Source organism: Lynx rufus, unplaced genomic scaffold, assembly GCF_022079265.1.
Source record: "Lynx rufus isolate CCGP_SWC_20201006 ecotype Redwood Valley unplaced genomic scaffold, mLynRuf1.p SCAF_2, whole genome shotgun sequence".
In the NCBI taxonomy this organism is placed as follows: domain Eukaryota; kingdom Metazoa; phylum Chordata; class Mammalia; order Carnivora; family Felidae; genus Lynx; species Lynx rufus.
The window spans coordinates 22,471,959-22,493,440 of NW_025814834.1; the positions used below are offsets into that span (position 1 = coordinate 22,471,959).

Here is a 21,482-nt window from a genome sequence, read left to right on the forward strand (position 1 = left end):
TGTGGGCAAGCAAAGGCTAAAGCTTACGCCTAATTTGAATTGAATGTGGGTCTAATGACACAAGTACTTTCAGATGATAGAAGTCACTGAGACTTAGTCATTAAGTGATGAGGGTAGTGGGGAAAGAGAATTTTGGAAGGAAAATATATCACAAACAATGTTTGCTGGTTAACACACTTTATATTTAACAAAATAATTTTTTAATAATATAGTCTTTTACACATCAAATATTGTTGCTAGAATCCCCTTTTTACAGTTTAGTGTTTAGTTGTTTTTTTTTTCTCACTAGTTTTCAGGCACACCATTTTTCAAAGATTTTAGAAACTGAATCGTTTTTAACAGGCATCAGCTGACAAACAGGATGTTGATCCCTTATTTAAACAAAGCTGTAGTTAAAGCCAAGAACCAAAGAAGGAGGAGGAATAGGAGACAGTGGGGACAGTGGGGCTGCAAACAAAGCCTTCAAAAGTAAATAAATAAACAAACAAACAGATGAGACCAGAACTCTGTTGTTCAGAGTTTGGAAAGAATTTCTCAATGACCTGGATAGAAGGAAGTTGTAAAATGTTTATCGGTTTATGAGAAATTCTGTCACAGTATAGGTTCATCTCTCCCTACAGGGAGAAAAATGTCAGTGCTACAAAGTCTTAAAGGAAACAGCTTGTAGTGAAACTCAGAGGACAAAGAAAATCCAACAACAACAGTAAAAGAAACCCCTCTCTCTGGCTGGTAACAGAGACCACAGAACAGCCTTCATTCTGCAAACTCTCTGAAAAGAGCTTCTTGATGGATATTACACTCCATTCTAGTAAGTTTTTGCTGCAACTATCACTGTGCCAAGACTTTGATGCAAATTGTCTGAACCCTGGCTCCCCAGTTACACTCTGTTTTCTTAAAAGGACATAGTAACTCCTTAATAATAGATAGGGTACTATGCTACATGGCTCTATTAATGATATTTTCTGGGTTTCAAACCTTATTCCTGTCATTTGTTATTATTATTTCCTTCCAAGAGTGTGGATTTTTGAAGCTGGCACCAGGCAACCTCCGGGCAAAGAAAGCTCAATAATACATCTCTGTCTAGACACAAGCTGAAGTGTGGAATGCCTTTACTTTGGAGTGCAGGAATAAATCATGCAGAATTGTTCATGAATGATTCATGACTGTCTATATGATGTATCCGTGGTGGCAACAAAAGGTACCAACCTTGCTGCAAATTGGTGTTCTAAGGGAACACTGCTTGATGTTCTTCCTTGGATGGGGCCGGCACGGCTGTTTGCATCGTACATGAGCACAGCGTACGTGAGAAATGTCAGGTCCAACTCATCAACGTTAATTTTGGAAATGACCATTCTTTCTTGATGACTGGAAATGCTTCCAGGGAGGAGAGGCTGACCATTTGAAATGAAAACCCAGTTGATGAGACTAAAGAAGTATGTCCTGAGGGTGGACCTATGGCAATAGAAGCCTCGCTCCATTTGGAGGAGACTGACCTCTATTCCTTGGGGCTGCTGGTTGTGCATGTATGTCCCAAAGGGCTTAGAGGCTCACCAAATCCACGGGCTCAGCCAGAGTCTGCTTGGTGTGCCGCCCTGGCAGAAACCACTCTGTACTGATGATTCTTAACCTCTGATTCTCAACCAGGTGAAATGTCCCTTCCCTACTCTTTGCAGACATTTGGCAATGCTGGAGACAATCTGTTGTTACGAGGGTGTTTGCTATTGGCATTTAGTAGATAGAGGCCAAAGATGTTGCTAAGCATCCATAAAATGCACAGGACAGCCCCCAACAACAACAAATTATCTGGCCCACGATATCAATAGAGTTAAAGTTGAAAAATCTTGTTTAGAATGTGGCACTCTGCGAGAACTGTGGCAAAGCCCAGGCTGGTGTGGAAGTGGAAAAGGAAAGAACATCGGTAGTGAAAACAACCTTAAAGTTTCCTCAAGGACCCTGCCAGATCCACGCCAAGTTTTTCAAGATAGGAGAGCAGAATAAGCAACTAATTATGCCATGTGGTTTCAGAATCCCCAAATTTATGCTTGACTCGAGGTGGCATCAGATACCCTGTGTATTTTATTTTTCTGTTACTATACGAGCAGCATTACCAGGGCAACCTTGAGACTCTTCAAAGGTTCACTTTAATTGTTCAGTATCTAATATATACATTTTAAAAAATGTTCAACAAATGGAATTGTATTGTGCAAGACTCACTCTACCCTAATCTTTAATTTAAATCAGCACTTGAGGTGGAAAGAGTGTCCTGAATCTGTGTTTTAGACATAGGGCTGAGTGGTCATTACTAAAACATGGCAAACACAGTCCCAAACCAAACAAAAACAAAAACAAAAACAAAAACTACTGGCCTTCGGCCAAATCTGAACTCAAAAGCCAGGCGTGTTCAGTCGGATTCAGATTCACAGTGGGGCTACTCACCCTGGTTCTGGTATTTATAGGACCACGTGACCGAGTGGGCTTAGAGTGTGTTACAAACCGAACTGAGATTCAGCATCATGGGAATGTCTGGTGATTAATGCTGCAATTCTGAATTCCTGGCTCCCTTTGGATTCTTGAGCCAAGCTCATGGTGTTCTTCACATATTAGTTTTTGATTGGCAGTTTCAAGGTTTTGTGTCGGAAATGTGTGGTTTGTAAGAATTGTGATCCCCCACACATGGCACCAAGCACCAGTTCCCTGCCCCGCCCCAGCAGTACATCCGTCTGTACCCACCTCTCTCTTCTGAGCCTATACTGCGTGTTTCACCCAAGGTGGGGTGGTGATTGGTTGGATGCTTTTGTGTCTTCCTGGTCAGGAAGCGTCCTCACCCCTGATATTCCTTTACTAAAGCTTATGTGACACAACTCAAAACTTAACTATGCAGTTGAATATGGCCCCTTAGGCTCTAAATAGAAAAAGAAATACCACAAGAGAAAAATGCCATGTGGGATGTACAGAAGAGTAAACATGAAGTAAATCGGCGGACAGTAAGCTGGCTGGCTAGAGGTGTCACCAGAACGGGAGCCTGTACGAGGCTGTTTCTTCCTTTTTGTTTCAGAAATCCAGTCATCAAGTCACCATCAAGCATGGATAATTACAAAAGCGGTTTCGATAGCTATATACTATATAGATCTTATGTAGCAAGAGAGAAAGAGAGAAATTTCCTCTTAGCAAAATATTCACTTTTGTCAACCCTAAAAGGTTTTGCTGGTGACCCTGTTGTAGCTGGCAGGAGTTTGTTTGTTTGTTTTGTTTTGTTTCAAACATGTGCAGTGTGGAAGCCATAGCATCCTCTCCTAAGAACTCCTCATCGGTTGGGAATTTGTTCTACACAGTCTGCTTGCCTTGGCATTCGCGTTTTGAACACTGAGCAGGCTTCCACCAGTCCCCGTTGTGACAGTGACAGATGTTACATTCATCCACTTTCACTTCAATGCCAGCCGGGATTATTGTAGTTCCTGCAAAGCAGTTTGGACCTGGAACACACATAGATGTTGATTAGTTGATTAAATTTGAATGGCTCCCGTTTTCTCTTCCCTCCCCAACCCCCATCAAAAACACCAACCCCCAAAACCATGAATGAGTAGGTCAGACTATTCTTCATAGTTCACTACTGAGGTACTTTCCAGCCATCTCCTTTAAATGCAGACTTTCAACCTCTACTCTCTTGTAAACAGCTCATATTCCCCATGTGTATTTAAAAAAAAAAGATACAGTGCTCAAAACAATCTTACCGTCTGTTACTGAGTACTGCAGTTTTCTAAAGTATGATTCTACGGATAAAACTCTAGTTGCTTTCTGCTCTGGGGTGTAAATGCTGCAGAAGCATCCCCTGAAACTCTAGAGGGTGTCTAGAGTGGTCTGCTTCAGATGATGGTACCCTGTGGCCTGCCCTCTCACTTCCATGGTGGGTGGGCCACAATGAACTTGTTCATTGCCTGGCTTTAGTACCTTCCCAAAGTCCAGTTCCTGGAATCTCCAGCTTGTTTCTTGATAACAATAAATAATTCATGACCAGATGATTTATTCATGCCCCAAACAAGCTTTGTTGGAGGTTCATTTGATTTTTATAAATGGAGCTCCTTTAATCTGCTGGCTATCTTTTTTTTTTTTTTTTTTTTTAAGAATGACCCAAATGGTTCGCTTTTGAAAGTCAGCAGGAATTTTATTTTACTTTCCAGATTCAGAAAAGCTTTACTGAAAATGTCACCTGCTTAGTAGAGATGGATGTTTTTAAAATTGACCAATCTTAATTTTTTACTTATCTTTCTCTCCTTTCTCTTAGTTTCCCTTTCTTCCCAAGGTACAAATGCCAGTATTCAGTACTGGTGATAGTATTTTTCAAAATCAAATGGAATAAAAATTGCTTCCCAAGATGCAATGGATTGTAGTGGGGTGGTGCAAGTTGCTGTTTCTTTGAAACAATTTGGTGTAAGTTTCCAAAGTACAAATTTGGATAAAGAGAGGGCGTTGTGTCTACTCATGATTTATCGACCCAGCATTACTGGCCACTTTCCATAACCATTGCAAAGTAACACACATCAATATCAGTGTTCTACTTTCACTTTCTTACTGCTTGATAAGAATTTACGAGATTATCTTTACCACCAAATAGATGAAATCAGGGGTGATTTGTAGTTCCACTTCATAATTGAAATCTTTTATAAAAATGGTAGCTATGAAGTTGCAATGTATATTTCTCAACACAAATCTATTTAATACACTATGGCTTTAATCATCCATTGTTTTAGAGCTCCCAGACTTCAGCTGTGCATACATAAGCCAGTGACCTTCGTGTACCTATGCCTTTCCTTCACTCTTGGACAAACACCTGGGGCATGTGCCTGTGCATGGTTCTCATAGAGAACCAACCAGCAAGAGTAAGAGGGATATGATGGGTCATCAGTGACAGTTAAACAGTTAGCAAACCATCACCCATGACGGTACTTCCTGTTATGATGCTGTGGTTATAAGCTGCTGGCCATCCTAACCGCTGATGATTTAAGGATCACTGTTTTAGGATTTAATTCATTGTTTGATAGACTGAACTGTCTTTGGGGCTACACCCCCCCTGGGAAAATTCCACATGAAATCATTCATTTATTTTGGATCCAAAATAGAGGGAATCTGCAGAGAATTTGGCCTGGAGCCTTTTTCAGAATGTAGCTGGTTGTCTCATGGCTGTTGTTGACAGACCTCTCTCAGCCTGGCTAGTTCTACGCCAGCCAGGATCTGGACAGAGCTGAACTAGCTTCAGTAATCAAACATGATGACCGCTACCACCTGTTTTCCTGAAGCCACCCCCCCCCCCCCCCCCCCCCCCGCCCAGGGAAGCAGTGGTTTCTCTCTCTACCTTCCCACTGCTAATCAACTCTTCTCACCCAATTGTACGCTTGTAACTTTTCCAGAAGGGGAAGGAAAAATAGTTTTTTTTCCTAAATAGTGGTTCTAAAACAAAGAAGTCTTGGAAACAAGTAGAATATGATCTAGTAAAGAGTTTTTTTTCAGTTTCTTGAAGGGATTTGGAAACTTCTCAGTAGATTCTTAAGAGTGCATGTGTGTATTTGTGTGTAAGCATAGGCATTCTGGTGGCTCACAGGGGGTAGGTTCATCTCAATGGCATAATAAGAGAAAAAAGGAGGGAGGGATTTTTGTAAAAAAAGATTTCTGACAAGTCACTGTGCCTGTCTTGAAGAGATATTTTACTAGAGGTCTGGTTTTCCTATCTGCTCCTTTCTGCATGTGTTGGTGTCATACTATGATTAGTGTGTATTTGATCAGCCTCTCTACATCATTTCTTAAGAGCCCCTTAGAATGTGCTGCTTTCTCAGCACAGAAAATATTAATTTATCATGATGGACAGAATGCAAAGAAAGATCCTTTGCACTTTTCCAGGACTGAACAAAGTCACTGTCTATAAATAACCACCTTGATGGTCGACTTGGCGGCCAGAGGTATTTTACAGAATCAAAAATTCCCGTTTGATCTCATTAACAATGATTTTATTAGCATGCTTCTGAGAACTTGCAGCGTAACTAAAGCCTCAAGTGTGTGGTTAATAGTATTACCTGCTTAAAAGTAATTCAGGTAATTGTGAAGCACAATGGCTGGCACTATTTAGAAACTGTTCTGGTTTTGTCCCTTTCTCCTTAATAGTGGTGACAGCAAATGTAACTGGTTTCAAGCATATGAGTGTCCTATATGGGTTCCTTACATAGGAAATCTATCTTTGTATTTATTCTCTTTATTAGGGAGGATGCTTTCTTTTTGCTTTGGTTTATGTGGAAGAATAAGTTTCTTAAGAGAGTAAATCCAATGGCAAAAGCAACGTATTTAGTGTAGAAGACTTGGAGAGATTCCAGGGGAGAGCAGAGAAAATGATTAAACCGAAGCCTGGCAAGTAGGACCTGTGAGAAAAGGTTAAAGGGATTGGAATTATTTAATCTCAAAACAGAAGACAGAGGAATAACTCAATAACTCTCTGGGAATTAAGGCTTATTATGTGAAGAGTGGCAACCAACTGTTCTTTCTTTCTTCAGACACCTACAATAAGAGGAGATGGAGACGAATTGATTCTCAAAGAATTGGAAACACACACACACACACACACACACACACACACACACACAGTAATTGCTCAGAGAACTGAGAACCGAGTTGCCAACTGTGTGGTGAGATCCTTAAGAACACAGGAGGTATCATGTGTCAGCTGAAATTGTCAGCTCCTTAAAAATAGGAACTGAAGGGCCACCTGGGTGGTTCAGTCAGTTAAGTGTCCGATTTCAGCTCAGGTCATGATCTCACAGTTTGTGAGTTCGAGCTCCACACCAGGCTCTGCACTATAAATGCGGAGCCTGCTTGGGATATTCTCTCTCTCTCTCTCTCTCTCTCTCTCTCTCTCTCTCTCCCCTTCTCTGTGCCCTTCCCCCACTCGTACTTTCTCTCTCTCAAAATAAACGCAATAAACTTAAAAAAAAAAGGAACTGAATGAATACCTGTCATTTCCTTCGGTCAGGCTTAATGCTGTGTTTGCCACATATTCCAAACTCAGTATATCTTTCTTTCACTAAAAAGTATGAACTGTCTAGTTATATCATAGGAGCAAAATTATTTTTTGAACTAATATGTCAGACCTTACATATACATCAGGCTTTGCCCTAGTAATATTGGTATAGAAATCTCTGTCAATTAATGGTAAGACATAGGGATAATTTCTTGAGCACTTACTTCATGCCAGGAATTTGTGCCATTTAATTATTCCAATAAGCCATGTTAAGGTGCACATTCTCACCTTCAGCCATATAAACCATGTAAGGTACATTATCTCTGAGCCTCAGAGATAGAAAATAACTTGGCTCAGTTCATGTACCTAGGAAGTGGCATCAAAGGGATATGAATCAAATCTCTCTGATCTGTAGAATGCTTTTAATTGCCCACAAAAAGAGGCAAACATCTAGGAGCACACTGCTGGCTTTCATTAACCCAGATCCTAAGCTTCTGATCAGAATCTCAAAGTCTAGTTGGTTTTAGTATTGAGGACGCATGGTCTGAGTTAAGAAGCTTGATGGTTAAAAATAAGTGAGACCGTCTTTCTATAGATAGTCATCAGATTTATTGGTTTTATATTGTATAATCTAATACTCTCCAGAAAACACAATTTATCTAACAACTACAAGAAATTTCCCATGGAGAAGATGCTTGAGTAGCGAAGCTTTGGTTTTCCTTCGGGTGGCATGAAATTCCCGCTGGTACTGGAAATAGACCAGATAAGAAGCAGAATGAAAGTGGACTATGACTTAGGAGTCCTGGTTCAAGTTGTGGTTCTATGATTGATTATCTATGTGACCTTAGGCAAGCACTGTGTAACCCAAAAACTAATGGGGACCCATATGGTCTAGTCTCAGAAAGGATTCATATTTTTGGAGATGCATTAAAATTGGAAATGAAATTCAAATATTTACTAGGAGCTGGAACAGGGAAGGAAGAAGGGAAAGCAGGCTAGGGATACATCTACATGAAAAAGATCTTCCATGAAGCAGAGTTTTCCTATTATTCTGTACTTCGTTAAGTACTTAATTTACACAGTTATACAGTAAAACCTTTTTGGCAAACATTTTCTTTTCCACAATAGAAATTATTCAAAAGAAATCTTATAAGGGAGGCCATGCTCTGGTGCTTTGGTAAGGTGGTCATGAGGTGCCTGCTTCTCAGTCTTTCCTGCAGGATTATTTTTCGCCATCTTCCTACTTCAACCTTGCAGATATAGCTTATGAAGCATCTGCATAGAGTATCTAGTGATCAGACTTCTGATCACTGGCATTTGGAGTGATTTCATCCTGCTTCAATAATCTAAGAAGCCAGGAGAAAATAGATTCCGCTGTATTTGTGGTTGTAAGAACTGAGCAGATTTGCTCAGGCACTGAAGTTCTCCTTGCTAAGTCCTGAGATTTCCTGCATAAAAGAGCACATAGAAACTACATATAAAAGGAAGTCTATTGCTACTCTGATCACACCTCCTGCAGATGCTCACTTGCTTACAGTGTTAAATGTCACATTGATTACATGGAGGAACAAATACATAACCTGAAATGAGGTTCTGAAGAAGAGGATAACAGAGCTGTAGAAGGTTGTAACAGAGAACCTGGCCTATGGGTCCATGGAAAGATTTGGTTTGGGTGGGGGCAGAGGGAGAGTATGACTCAATGAACAGGTAGAAAAAGCTGTGGGGTTAGAGTGATGTGTGTAGCAAGATGTGGCCAGGAAGACAGTTGTCTGCAGGAGCTGGTGGTTCATACTGGCTTGCAAGAGCCAATTGTTAACTGTTCAGGAATTTTATAATCTCACGGACGTTATTTTGGCAATAGGAAGCCATTGAAGTATTTTAAGTAGAGGTGTGTGTATGTGCGTGCATGTGCATGTATATGTATTTAATCATGAAGTAAATGGCAATGAGCAAGAATGAAATATGGCCTTTTGTAGCAATGTGGATGGAATTGGAGAGTGTTAGGCTAAGTGAAATAAGTCATACAGAGAAAGACAGATACCGTAGGTTTTCACTCTTATGTGGATCCTGAGAAACTTAACAGAAGACCATGGGGGAGGGGAAGGGGAAAAAAAGTTACAGAGAGGGAGGGAGGCAAACCATAAGAGACTCTTAAAAACTGAGAATAAACTGAGGGTTGTTAGTGGTGGGAGGGAGGGGAAAGTGGGTGATGGGCATTGAGGAGGGCACCTGTTGGGGATGAGCACTAGGTGTTGTATAGAAACCAATTTGACAATAAATTTCACATTAAAAAAATAAAATAAAAATAAAAAAATAAATGAACTGATCACAAAAAAAATCATGAAGTCAAGACATTGATTTAATAAATGGCACCAGTGTCATTGTATGATTGGTCCATAGGGCACCCATTGTTGGAGTAGACATGATACATCTTGATGGAGGCACCAGACAAAGAGATAGCAAAGAGTAGAACACTCGCAGGCCCTGGCACTGAGTAACAGTAAAAACACATTCTTTTCTCCTTTGCTTTGAGGCATTAAAAGTCTCTGTTAAGATGCTGGAGTTATATTAAGTCAGTGTCAGTAATTAACACATTGGCTTAAGTGAATTGATCATATTATCCCTATACAAAGTAAGGTCTTAAGAGAAAATGCTCCAGGAAATGTGCAGTTTGATCTGGGGGGTGGGGGGGGGGGGGAAGGAGGGCTGAAAAGGAGGGGTAATTTCTAGTGGGACAGCTTAGTTGGAGTCCCTTTGGGGACCAGGATTACATGCAATCTGATGGAGACAGTGGACTGTTTGGGGAAGAGGAGGATCCTATCCGTCAAGCAACAAAATCATTTCTAGATGATTTAAACTTAAAATGCACTAATTAGAGGAAGCTGTATATAGAGAATATCCAGAATACCAAAAAGAATGAAGCTTGGAGGTAATACAATCAGGAACAAGGGCCAAACTCATGCTACAGATTTAAACCAGTAAAAATACACCTGGGTGCAGATATAGCAGCTTGCTCCCTCAGTATCTCCAACCCAGGACCCTCGATGCTGCTAGAAGCATCATCACAGCTGCCTCTCTTACCAGTCTTGCCAGAAAAGAGGCTGTGGTCCCACACTTCTTGAAATTACTAGCTTCCAGTTTGAAGTCTGCGGCAGGTAATCCTGGAGACAGAGCTTAGTCAACTGCCTGTACCCTAGCTGCAAGGGAGGCTGGAACACGACTACCTGGCAGTTGTAGCTTTTCTAGGGAGAAATGGTCTTTCTTTATGTATAGAGGATTCCCTAGTCATAGGAAGGAGGCAGTCGTTCATTTCTGATGGTAAGATGGATGAGGAGAGACAGGTCAATGAGGGCAAATTTCACCTGTTTCAAGTTTGTTTGTTTCCAGGCTGATGGCCAATATGCTTGTCTCGCATCAGAACACAAAATAAACATTCAGAACGAGATTGCTCTAAACATGAGTGATATAGTTGTTAATAAGACAAAGTTTCTGCCTTCAGGTTGTTGATATTCGAGTAGGCTGAATCAGATAAAAGGCACAGAAACAGACATGGCCATTTCCAGTCATTCCCTGAAGAAAGTAAACAAGACCAGTTGAGGGCCAGACCAAGAGTGGGAAAATTCTTTATGGGTTTATATATGTTTTCTTATTTCATATTCACCCTAAGGGTGTAAGGTGGTTATCATTGCACAGGTGAGGGAAGTAAAGCTCAGAGAGATTAAGGGACTTGATAAAAGGCAGAGAACACATGGCAGGAGAGCTTACATTTCAGCTCTCCTATTCTGACCCCTGGTTGACTGCTTTCCTTGAGGAGAGTCTTTGTTTATGTTTACTGTTATTTCCTCCAGTGGCAGTCATAATTGGCTCTCCTGTCCGTGACTTCCAGCAGTTAGCACTTTTTGACTACTTCTTAAGTAGCAAGAATTTTCATGAATGACCTTATTTCTTCCTCACATGCACTACCATTTTTTTTTTTTATAAGAGAGACAAGGAGACATAGAAAGTTTACAGGTGACTTCGAGAAAGGCACACAGCTGGTAAGGGATGGAGCTGGGATACACAGCCAGATTGCCCTGTTCCATCCCAGAAGTGAATCTTTTCTGTGAGCTGCTTTTTACTTCCTTCAAGTTCTAATAGAATCTGGGATATGGTAGGATGTATTAGAGGGGAAAGGCTAGAGAATTTAAATTCCTGTTTCTTGAGAAAGAGAAGTATATGTGTGTGTGTGTGTGTGTGTGTGTGTGTGTGTGTGTGTGTAGGTAAAGGGGTGAATAGGCAAAAGGGCGAATGTAAAGGGGAAAACCTGGCTATGAAATCCCCACATGGAGCAGAGAAGTAGGCCCCTCCAGCAGCTTTATTCAACGTCTTTTTCGTAACTGCAAAGCAGGAGTCACTCCCAAGAAGCAGATCTGGCTGAGAAGGCAGCACGATTCTTGTGATCATCTCAGAGGGCAGCCAGCCTGGCACTGAGATGTCTCAGTAGGTGATGCCTTGTTCTTGTTGCTTGTCGACCCAGATCCTCTTTACAGCCAAGCTTCCTCCTTCCCAGTGACTACAAAAATCAAGCTGCTCATGACTACTTTATAGATGCTTCCAGATTATAAATTGGTATGGTGTCCCTGAAAATCCTTTTTCTGACAACAACTTCATATTGCTTAATAGTCCCCTTTTGAGTATTGCAATTTCTGGCCTTGATTTGAAAATTTATTATTGACGCTTGGTGTCTTTTAGAAATTGGTTGTAAATGATCTTCCTACTGCATAAATGAGGCAGATTCCTATTGTGCAAGGCCATAAACATCCTATATTTATTTGGCAGGGCATCTAAATCATTGTTTCAGCAAATAGTAGGCTTGCAGGCCTCAGTCTGGGGGTACAATTGGATTGGATTATGTTCTTCCTTTCAACTGATTTTAATTCTCTGCTCCATGAAATCTGATAGATGTTGTTATGCTACTGAAAAGCAAATAGGCTTTCTGATCAGGTGTACCCATTTTCAATTATTAAAATCTTGGAGAAAATGGTTGTAAACCAAAAAAACAAAATAAAACAAAACAGTAATGAGAGCTGATAGCAGTTAAAATTTTAGTGACTGAAACCTCCCCAGTAACATGTTCCAATGGCCCTGTCAGGCCTGGACAGACAGAAGTTGCTAAAGGGAGATTCCAGTCCAGAGAATGCAGGCCTCTCTCAGCCTGCTTTTCGTCACCCATCCCTACGTTACCTCACAACCATTTTATTAAACCTAAGAACAAAAAGCTTCCTCAGATTAAGGTGGCAAGATTCAGGAAGGATTGTTTTCTTCGAGGCTGCCCTAGAGGTGCCTGTTAATCATTTTATTTGAAAATTCAATATTGCTGAACTCCCACACAAATTTCAGTGTGAGAGCTCCAGAGAGTTTTCTGGCCCTTAAGTATGTAAGATTTATAGCCTGGTGCTCCAATTAAGTGAAATTCCGGGTGCAGAGCGGAGAGTGGAAGGACACGGTCAAGCTACACAATAAGGGTAAAGGTTGGCTAATTTCAGGAGAATCAGCAGGCTCAGAGAATCAGGAGCAGTTCAAATTCTGCATTAGTGGGACACATATGCCCAGTCTCACCTTCAGAAGGATGTGTGATCAGAACATGGCTTAATTTGCTGTTGTATAAAACATTTTATCTGCTCAATTTTTGCTTCAAATGATGAAATAGTCCTATTTCAATTGTCCAATTGAACAATTGACTTATTGTCAAAAGTCCAATTGTCCAAGCTACAATAAGACTCCCTCCCCTTGTGAGAGCTTTCAGTGGTTTTCAGATCACTTTTTATTTTTCTCTCCACAATCCTAAAATTAGGAAGAATGGGTATAATTGTACCCATTTTACAGCTGAGGACACTGAGGTTCAAAGAAAGAAGGAATGAGGTGATTTACTATGTGTGAGATTAGATCTCTGGAGTCATACCCTCTATGTTTCAATCTTGTTTCTGTCATTTACTAGAGATATCATCTCAGCAGTGTCCCTAGTAAGTGGGAATAATATTGAAATAAGTATGCCTACCTTACGAGATTTTGAAAAAGCAAATGAATTAATACATTAAAGGACTTAGAGCAGTGCCTGTCACATATGAACATGCAGTACATGTTGTTGCCATTTATTCTGATTATTATTATTACCTGAGTCACAATATAGACTAATTTGGGCAGGATATGGATTCTAGGACCTTTGATTTCTAGTCTAATTAAAATAAATAAGAACATCAGTGATGAAATTAATCTTATTAATGCCAATTAATATTTTTTTGCAAGGTAAATAAGCATACAACAGTAAAATCATTTCTACATTTCCCCAGATTTGTTGACTGTTTACCAGGAAGCAAGGCAGATGAAAAGAACACCTAGAAGGAGCATCCCTGGGGAGAATTAAAGGGAGATCTATTAGAATGAACTAGCTGTTGACCGTAGAAGGATTCATTAGAAAAATGATTTAAAATGGTTTGTCAATTAATGATGACTGGTTTTGTTTGTTAGAAAGAAATGTCCAGATATGGTGGGAGAAAGTCTAAATTAAAGGCTAGCAAAGACTGCATTGTATAGGGAGAGTGTACCTAAACATCTGAATTACCTTTCTGTCCATCCTTCCATCCATCCATCCATCCATCCATCCTTCCATCCATCCATCCATCCATCATCTATCTATTGAGTCTTCTACAGTATTTTTCTTGAAAACAAGAACACTATATATAAGTGCAAATGGCCACCAATCATGGACATATTGAATAAATTATGTGTGCGGCTCCATAGACTCTTCAGTAGCTATTGAAAATAATGAATTAAAACCTCCAACTGACTTGGAGAGATTTTCATGAGTTGTAACTGAATAAGAACGGGATTATACAGCAAAGTGGGTACAATATTGATCCTATTTTAATAAAACAAATAGAGATATACTTCTGTTTGTATGCTTGACCAGGATTATATGCAGATAGAGGGAAACTAAAGAGATACCAATACTAAATTGTTAACATGGATTATCTTGCTGGAGAGAGGGATTGCTGATGGTGGAGGGAGATGAATAGGACAAAGTGTCAGGAGAAAAACAAGTACATCATATCATGATATGTGCAAGTGCGTCATGATTCTATGTATAAAACAGAGTTCTTACATTAGCATGCATTTTAAAATCAATGTGTACACTTAATGATGTAATGGTTCCTTTTTTCCCTTAAAGTCTGTTATTAAATTGATAATGCAGCAGACAATCAGGTGAGGAAATGTAGTGAAAGTCATAAAAAGGGACATACCAAACAGAATTATTAATATTCATTTTCTTGACTCTAAAGTTTTATGGCTATGCTGTGTAGTACAGTAGCCACTAGCCATGTCTGCCTATGAGACATTGGAAATGTCCCTAGTCCAAAATGACATGTGCTGTAAGTGCAAGAAGTAAACGTGAGTGGAGCACCTGGGTGGCTGAGTCGGTTCAGCATCCAACTCTTGGATTTGGCTCAGATCATGATCCCAGGACCCTGGGATTGAGCCCAGCATAGGGCTCCATGCTGAGCGTGGAGCCTGCTTAAGATTCTCTCTCTCTCTGTCTCTCTCTCTCTCTCTCTCTCTCTCTCTCTCCCTCCCTCCCTCCCTCTCCCTCCCTCTCTCTCCTTCCTTCTCTCCCACTCATGTGTGCATGCTCTCTCTCTTTAAAATAAAAACATCCCCCCAAAATACAATAGCTCATATTTTTATTAAATATTAAATAAGCTCATAGCTTAATATTTTTGTGTCAATTATATGTTGGATGAAAATATTTGAGGTATATTTGGTTCAATAAAATGTATTATTTCATCCCTTTTTTTAGTTTTCTAAAGTGGCTAATTAAAAACACGTACTTAAAAATTGTTTAAATTTGACATTAAATTTAGAACATTTAAAATTACACATGTGGCTTTCATGATATTGTTATTGGTAACAGCAACAAGGAACTACCAAAGGATAAAGAGCTGTCCCTAAAGGCCCAGAGGAAATCTTTATGTAATCTGGTAGGAAAGAATGCTGCTGCCTGTTGTGGAAAAGGGCATATCTTTAGGACAGGGTTGCTCAGTGTGAGCCTTGATCATCAGCGTCACTGAGAACACCTTTGAAATGCAAATTATCCAGCCCCACTAGACACTGGCTGAATCACAGCCTCTGGCTAGGGAACCCACAGTCTGTGCTTTAAGGAACATTTCAGGTGATTCCAATGCAGGTTGAAATTTGAGAACCACTACTTCAGGATAAGGCAGAGCTTGGATAAGAAAGAAACTTACCTTTGGGCACCACGAAGATAGCAAGCATAGTTAGCCTGAGGTTTGGAAGATGCCTCAAAATAGACTGAGTTTATCCAAAAAGCAATGAATTCATCATGCTACAACAACATAGGCTTTTAGCAACAGGGTCATTCTTGAGGAGAAATTCTGAGCAAGTAAATGGTGGTTAAATGGTTCAATTACTTTCAAGTTTCAGCATAGCATCTGAGCTGTCATTATTGTGTTTCGTTGAGAAGTGCGATTTTTACCCACATGACAGCTTTGAGAATCAAAGAGTCATGTGTGAAACTTGGCATTTGGAACCATTTTGGCTGCTCTAATGACCTCACTTTCCAAAAAACAAGTTGGTTATTATTGGCAAGAAAATAGTATATATTTATCTCTGGGATAGAAACAGGTTAGAAAAGCTTGTATGACAGTTTGTCTAACTTTCATATAAAAATATAAAATTTCTTTAAGCAACAGGCTTTCTACTTCTGACAGCTAATTTAGTATCTTTGAAAATTGCCTCCTCCATTGATGAAAAAATTGCTAACCTATTTTTGTTTCCTTAAAATAATATGCTTGAGTGAACACACTAAAATGGACATAATATCCTCACTGGAGAGAGGGACATAAGGCAATGGGTGTGCTTACCAACAAAGTGGGCATCACCACAGACACGCAGACATACGTGCATGCACACACACACACAGACACATCACTTCATGATGGATATAAAGAGAAAACTTTCCATTTTCATTCTCTATGTTCAAAGACATAAAATGCCTTGCAACTGAAAAAAAGGTGATGGGCAGATTATTTCATTATTGGATTATATGACCAAAGATGCCCTACTGACATTTCTGTGATTTTCATAGTGATGTATTATTAGATATGCCATGGGTAATTTAAGTAACAAAGTGACATTTTTGCTAATGTCCATCTAAATAGCTAATAACTGTGACACAGAAATGATGACAAGATTAAAATAAATAGTAAAAATATATAGTCTACAAACTGTATAACGAGTCTAGAAATATTTTAGTCTGGAAATACAATGCCCACTGGACAGACTTATTTCCTTCCTATATGCATATGGCAAAAGTAGATATTGAATACCAATAAGGGGATAAAGTTTATGGAAAATAAAAGGAAGACTAAAAGGAAGAATACACATACTAAGGGGATTTAATCTAGTCTAGAAGTTACAGAAGGGTGCCTTCAGGAATAACGGGAGGTAGGGACAAAGGAGTGACAATGAACAGCTCCTAAGTGCAATAAAAGCTTGGCGCACAGGGAAGCATTTGAGATACTGCAGAGTAGAGAGTCAGTGGAAGGTGGACTAAGGATAGAATAGAGACATAGGTAGCAGCTAGTTCTTAGTGTTTTTTTTTTTAAACTATATTTTGGATTTTGGATTGCATCTAAAGGGCAATCAAAACCATGACATCACCAGATTTACTCTTTAAATAGAATACACTGGCTTCAATGTAGATAATGAGTTGAGCAGAGGTGAAGACTCTATTACAGAAAGTAGACCAATTTAATCAGTTCTTGAATTAGTCCAGGCAAAGATAATCGTGGTGTAGACTAGGGTGGTAGCCCTGGAAATAGAGAGCAATGAGTGAGTTTGAACAATATTTAGGAGGTCCAATCAACATGATTTGGTGGTAGACCAAATGTGTGTAATAAAGTAGAAGATGATTTAAGCAAGGTTATGGGACACTGATGAATGACCAGGATTTGGGGGAAAAAGAATGTAGTTAATGTTAGAAAATTTGAACTGCTATACACATGAATCATTTGAATGGAGATGAATAGCAGAACAGAACTGACTGAGATGGGCAGAGAGAGTTGGGAGTTTCTGGCAAATGAATGGTAATTGAAGCCAAGGGTGTAGATGTGGTTTCCCTGGAGCTTGGATAGCCCAGCAAGAGAGTCTAGGACACCATTATCATTTAAGAAGCAGACAAAGAGTTGTGGCCAACCAAGGTGACTTAAGAAGTCTTCAAAGAGGAAGGAGAAAAAGCAGTAGTATGTGGTATCCAAGAAGCAGAGGAAAGGACATACTTCTGGTACGATAGATGACAGCAGTGTCAAATGAGGTTGCGATGACAACTGATATAGGGACAGAGACATGCTTATTGGTGACTCCCAAGAGCCATTTCTATGGAGTAGTGAAGGTAAATGCCAGGCTGAAGAAAGTTGAGGAATGGGTGGGCAGTAAGGAGATATAGACATACAGTCCAGTCAGTAGCTGTATGAGGCCAAGGCTGAGGAAGGATATTTAAGGTGAGAGAGATAAATATGTTTAAATGCTGGTGGAAAACAAATAGAGGGGGAGAGAGAGGTTGAATATAAAAAAAAAAAGTAGGGTTGGCAAGGTGGGGAGAATACTTGATAGAACAGAGTGTCTGAGAAAGCCAGAGAACATGGAATTCTATGTTCTTAGATAGCAGATAGGAACCCCCTTCCATCGTGATAGGCAATAAGAGGCTGAAGGAGTTTGTATCTGATAATTTTTATTTCCTCTAGGAAGAAAGAGGGGCACTAATCTGCTGAGTGGAGGGAGAAGGTGAGGAAAGGGAGGGGTTGAGGCAGGCTTTGGGGAGAATGAAAATGCTGACTGTGGAAACAATGAAATTATTGAACAGGTGAAGGTCCAGATGAGGATGGTGACCACACTTTGTAATGGTACCAATTTGTTTGTGCAGTCGTCTCCACGAGAGCTCACCGATATTGAGAGAGAGTGCCTTAAGCAGGCAGTCATGATTTAATAGCCTGTCACCTTGGGCAAGTCACTTATCTCTCTGTGCTTCCATTTCCTCATCTATGACCTGGGAACAGTAAGAGTATCCACCTGATGGGATTGTTGTTATTATCACGTGAGTTCATACACACAAAGTATGGAGAATAGTCAGTATATTGTATGCACTCAGTAAGTGTTAGCTATTCTCTAGTTTTGGGGCTTTGGCAGTCTTGTGGTGATTAAAACAAAGGGATGGGAGATATTAACAAGAGGGTAGTTGAAATTGTAGACAAAGGACTTAGGCTGGAGAACAAAGGGAAGTGAAGCTTATTCACCAAATAATTAGGTTATTTTATATTTACTGCAAGTCCTCCTGGTATGGACTCCTGGCCTAAGATTATAGTATGCTAGGTTTGCTGACAGAATTACGTACAGTGTTATGGAAAATGAACATTATCTGAGATTTGTCATTTCAGGTCCTATTCTATACTTTGGCTGTGGTATCCAATGCATAAGGAATTTACGTTGAAAAGATATTGTGTTGTTGTTGTTTTATGAGAACTTTAGCTAGAAGCATATCCTGTGTGTCACCATTTCATGTTCTGAATTCCTGTGAAATGGGAAAGTTCTTAAAAAGAGAGAAAAAAATCATAAGCAATATTAAGGGAATTCCCTCAAGTTAAGGCAATTTTGTTTAAAGGCTGTAAATTTGCCAACTGTTTGTTCTTTTCCTTGAGGTCCACAATGCAATTTAAGGCAGAAAAACAATCAGTCTGGCCCAAGCTTGAATTGTTTCAGAATAAACAACTTCCAAAACTGAACTTTAGAAAGAACTCTCTGCTTTGCTGATGTATGGAGACACGCAGAGGTGCAATTTTGTCTCTGATAATACATTTTGTATGGTCATTCAGATCATGCATCGGAACCCTGGCCTTGTATCATAAACATAAATGGACTTTAGATACCAATATTTATTTCCAGGTAGGAAAATTAGTGAGGGTTTATACAGAAAAAATATTACTGAAGAGCCCATTGGGTTTTCTGAAAATAGGAAAATAGTTTCATGCCTTAACAAGCAAATAAATAAGTTATAATTATAGACTTAAGTCCTGCCCCTCCACCCCCGGGGAGTCTAGAAATCTTGATTTTATTCTTGCCCGTGCAAATAATTTTTCCTTGAATTTAGAGGAAACATTTAGAAGTGGGGAGGGCAGAGAGAAGAGGTATCCAGAGAGTTCAGGTAAGGTCCAAATGTGGCCAGTCTCATCTCAAGGATATCCCCAAATCTGCTGCCTTCCCAGGAATTACCAATGGCTAGATATCAATTATATCAAGAATAGCTTACTCATTTATTTACGAACATTTGTTGAAAGCTACCTAGGTGCAAATCAGTGAAGATACAGTGATAATAAGACCACCTCCCAGCTCTTAATGAGCTTCCACTCCAGCAGAAGTGAGGCAAGTACACAGAAATAGAACTCTATGGGAGAATGGAGGAGGGGGCCTAATAAAAACTGAGGACAAAGAAGGCTTCCTTGAAGATGTGAAGATTGAGTGGATCTTGTGGGAAGACTGGGAAATAGTTTGGTGAAGGATTGGGGTGACGGTGGTGGATAAGAAAGGAGAGTGCAAGCTAAGTAAGTGGAATGAGCAAGAAGGGGTTATGATTCATTGGAAAAAATGTAAGGATTCTATGTAGCTTAAGTTGAGGGTCCCAGTAGGAATGTAGGGAGCTGAGGCTGGAAGAGTAGGAAGGACAGTGGCCAGGTTCCAGAAGACCTTGTAAGCCGCACTGAGAAGAATGGCGTTCACTGTTAAAAGCATCGAACTGCTACTAAAGGATTTTCAAGTGGTAGAGTAGTGTCATCATATTTATGCTAGAGTCAGAATGCTCTAGTGTGGGGTGGGGCTGGAAGGCACCCAAGCTGGAGGGTGCAAGAACAGTAATGGCTCCAGGAAAGAAATGGGAAAGGCCCACAATGAACCAGTGGCAACAGGAGTGTAGAAAAGAGGATGAGCTGGGGTAATAGTAAAGAAAGTAGAATCGATAGAATATGAATGTAAGTAGTATGGAAGAGGAAGGACATAAAATGTTTATAGTTCTTGCTTATGAGTGGAGAGCAAGTGGTATCTTTCACTGACAGGAGTAATACAGGATTAAGTAAGGTCTGGAGTTCAGTTCTACAATACTGAGTTTTAAATGTCTTTAGAGGTCAGAGTAAGTAGTGGGATATAAGGGTTGAGACATCAAGGGTGATATTTGAACTTAAAGCACCATTTCAGGCATTTTCAAGATACAAATGGTGACTGCATCCATGGAAGTGGCCTCTTTGGAAGAGAGAGAATAAGTAATGGGAAGGTTACTATTGATGGAACCCCAAGGAACTAACATTTAAATCATGGGTAGAGGAATAGAACCCTGACAAGGGATCTGGGAATGAATGACTCTAAAAGTGATATAAGAAAATGTAATGGAAGTCGGTAGAGAAGAAGGATTCGATAAGGAGTCAAGTGCTACTGGGATGTGGAATGAAATAAGTTGAATGTATATTTAGAATCCAGCAGATCCTGGATGGCCCAGGCCAAAGCAATTTCTGTATCCTTGTGGGGAGGAAGCTGGATGTCAACAGGCTTAAAAGTGACATGTGGAAAAAAAAATACACATTCAGGAAGCCTTGTTATTATTTTATTGTTTTTATTTTATTTTATTTTATTTTATTTTATTTTATTTTATTTTATTTTATTTTATTTATTTTTTATTTTATTTTAGAGATTGTGAGTGAGTAAGCAGAGGAGGGGCAGAGGAAGAGGGAGAGAGAGAATCTTAAACAGATTCTGCATCCAGCATGAGCCTGACATGGGGCTTGATGTCAGGACCATGAGATCGTGACCTGAACCGAAGTCAAGAGTCTGACACTTAACCGACTGAGCCACCTAGATGCCCCAAGGAAGCCTTGTTTTGAAGAGAAGTTGAGATGTGGGCTATGTGACAAGAGGAAGAACTAACTGGGCTGGAATTTATTCATTCAATCAATTTGAGCCCTTATATTTTTTATTTTTATTTATTTTTTTAAGATCAGGGGGATATACCTATCTATAGGCTGAGAGGAAAGAAGCCATGGTGAAGGAAAGATTGCAGGTTTGGAGAAAAGGAAGTGATAGGTGCTCATGCAGGGAATGAATTCTAGGACTTGCTAATCAAAGTAAAGTGACAATGGCTTTTATCATAAATGGATGTTGAATTTCATCAAATGCTTTTTTATTTTTGGCTGTATTGAGATGCAACAACACAGATGGATGTAGAGATTATGCTAAGTGAAATAAGTCAGAGAAAGACAAATACTCTATACTTTTATGTGGAATCTAAACAACAGGGGCGCCTGAGTGGCTCAGTCGGTTAAGGGCCCAACTTTGGCTCAGGTCATGATCTCGCAGTTAGTGGATTCAAGTCCCGCGTGGGGCTCTGTGC

General features: G+C 39.8%; 1 protein-coding gene across 1 annotated transcript in view; it reads right to left on the bottom strand.

Annotated features, from left to right (window-relative positions):
* Positions 1-3,324: 3,324 nt before the first annotated feature.
* VWC2L (von Willebrand factor C domain containing 2 like) overlaps positions 3,325-21,482 on the bottom strand; it is a 156,574-nt gene continuing 138,416 nt past the window's right edge. The window contains exon 3 of the mRNA XM_047082989.1: positions 3,325-3,473. Coding sequence (XP_046938945.1) covers positions 3,325-3,473 — 149 coding nt within the window. The remainder of the gene's footprint in view (positions 3,474-21,482) is intronic.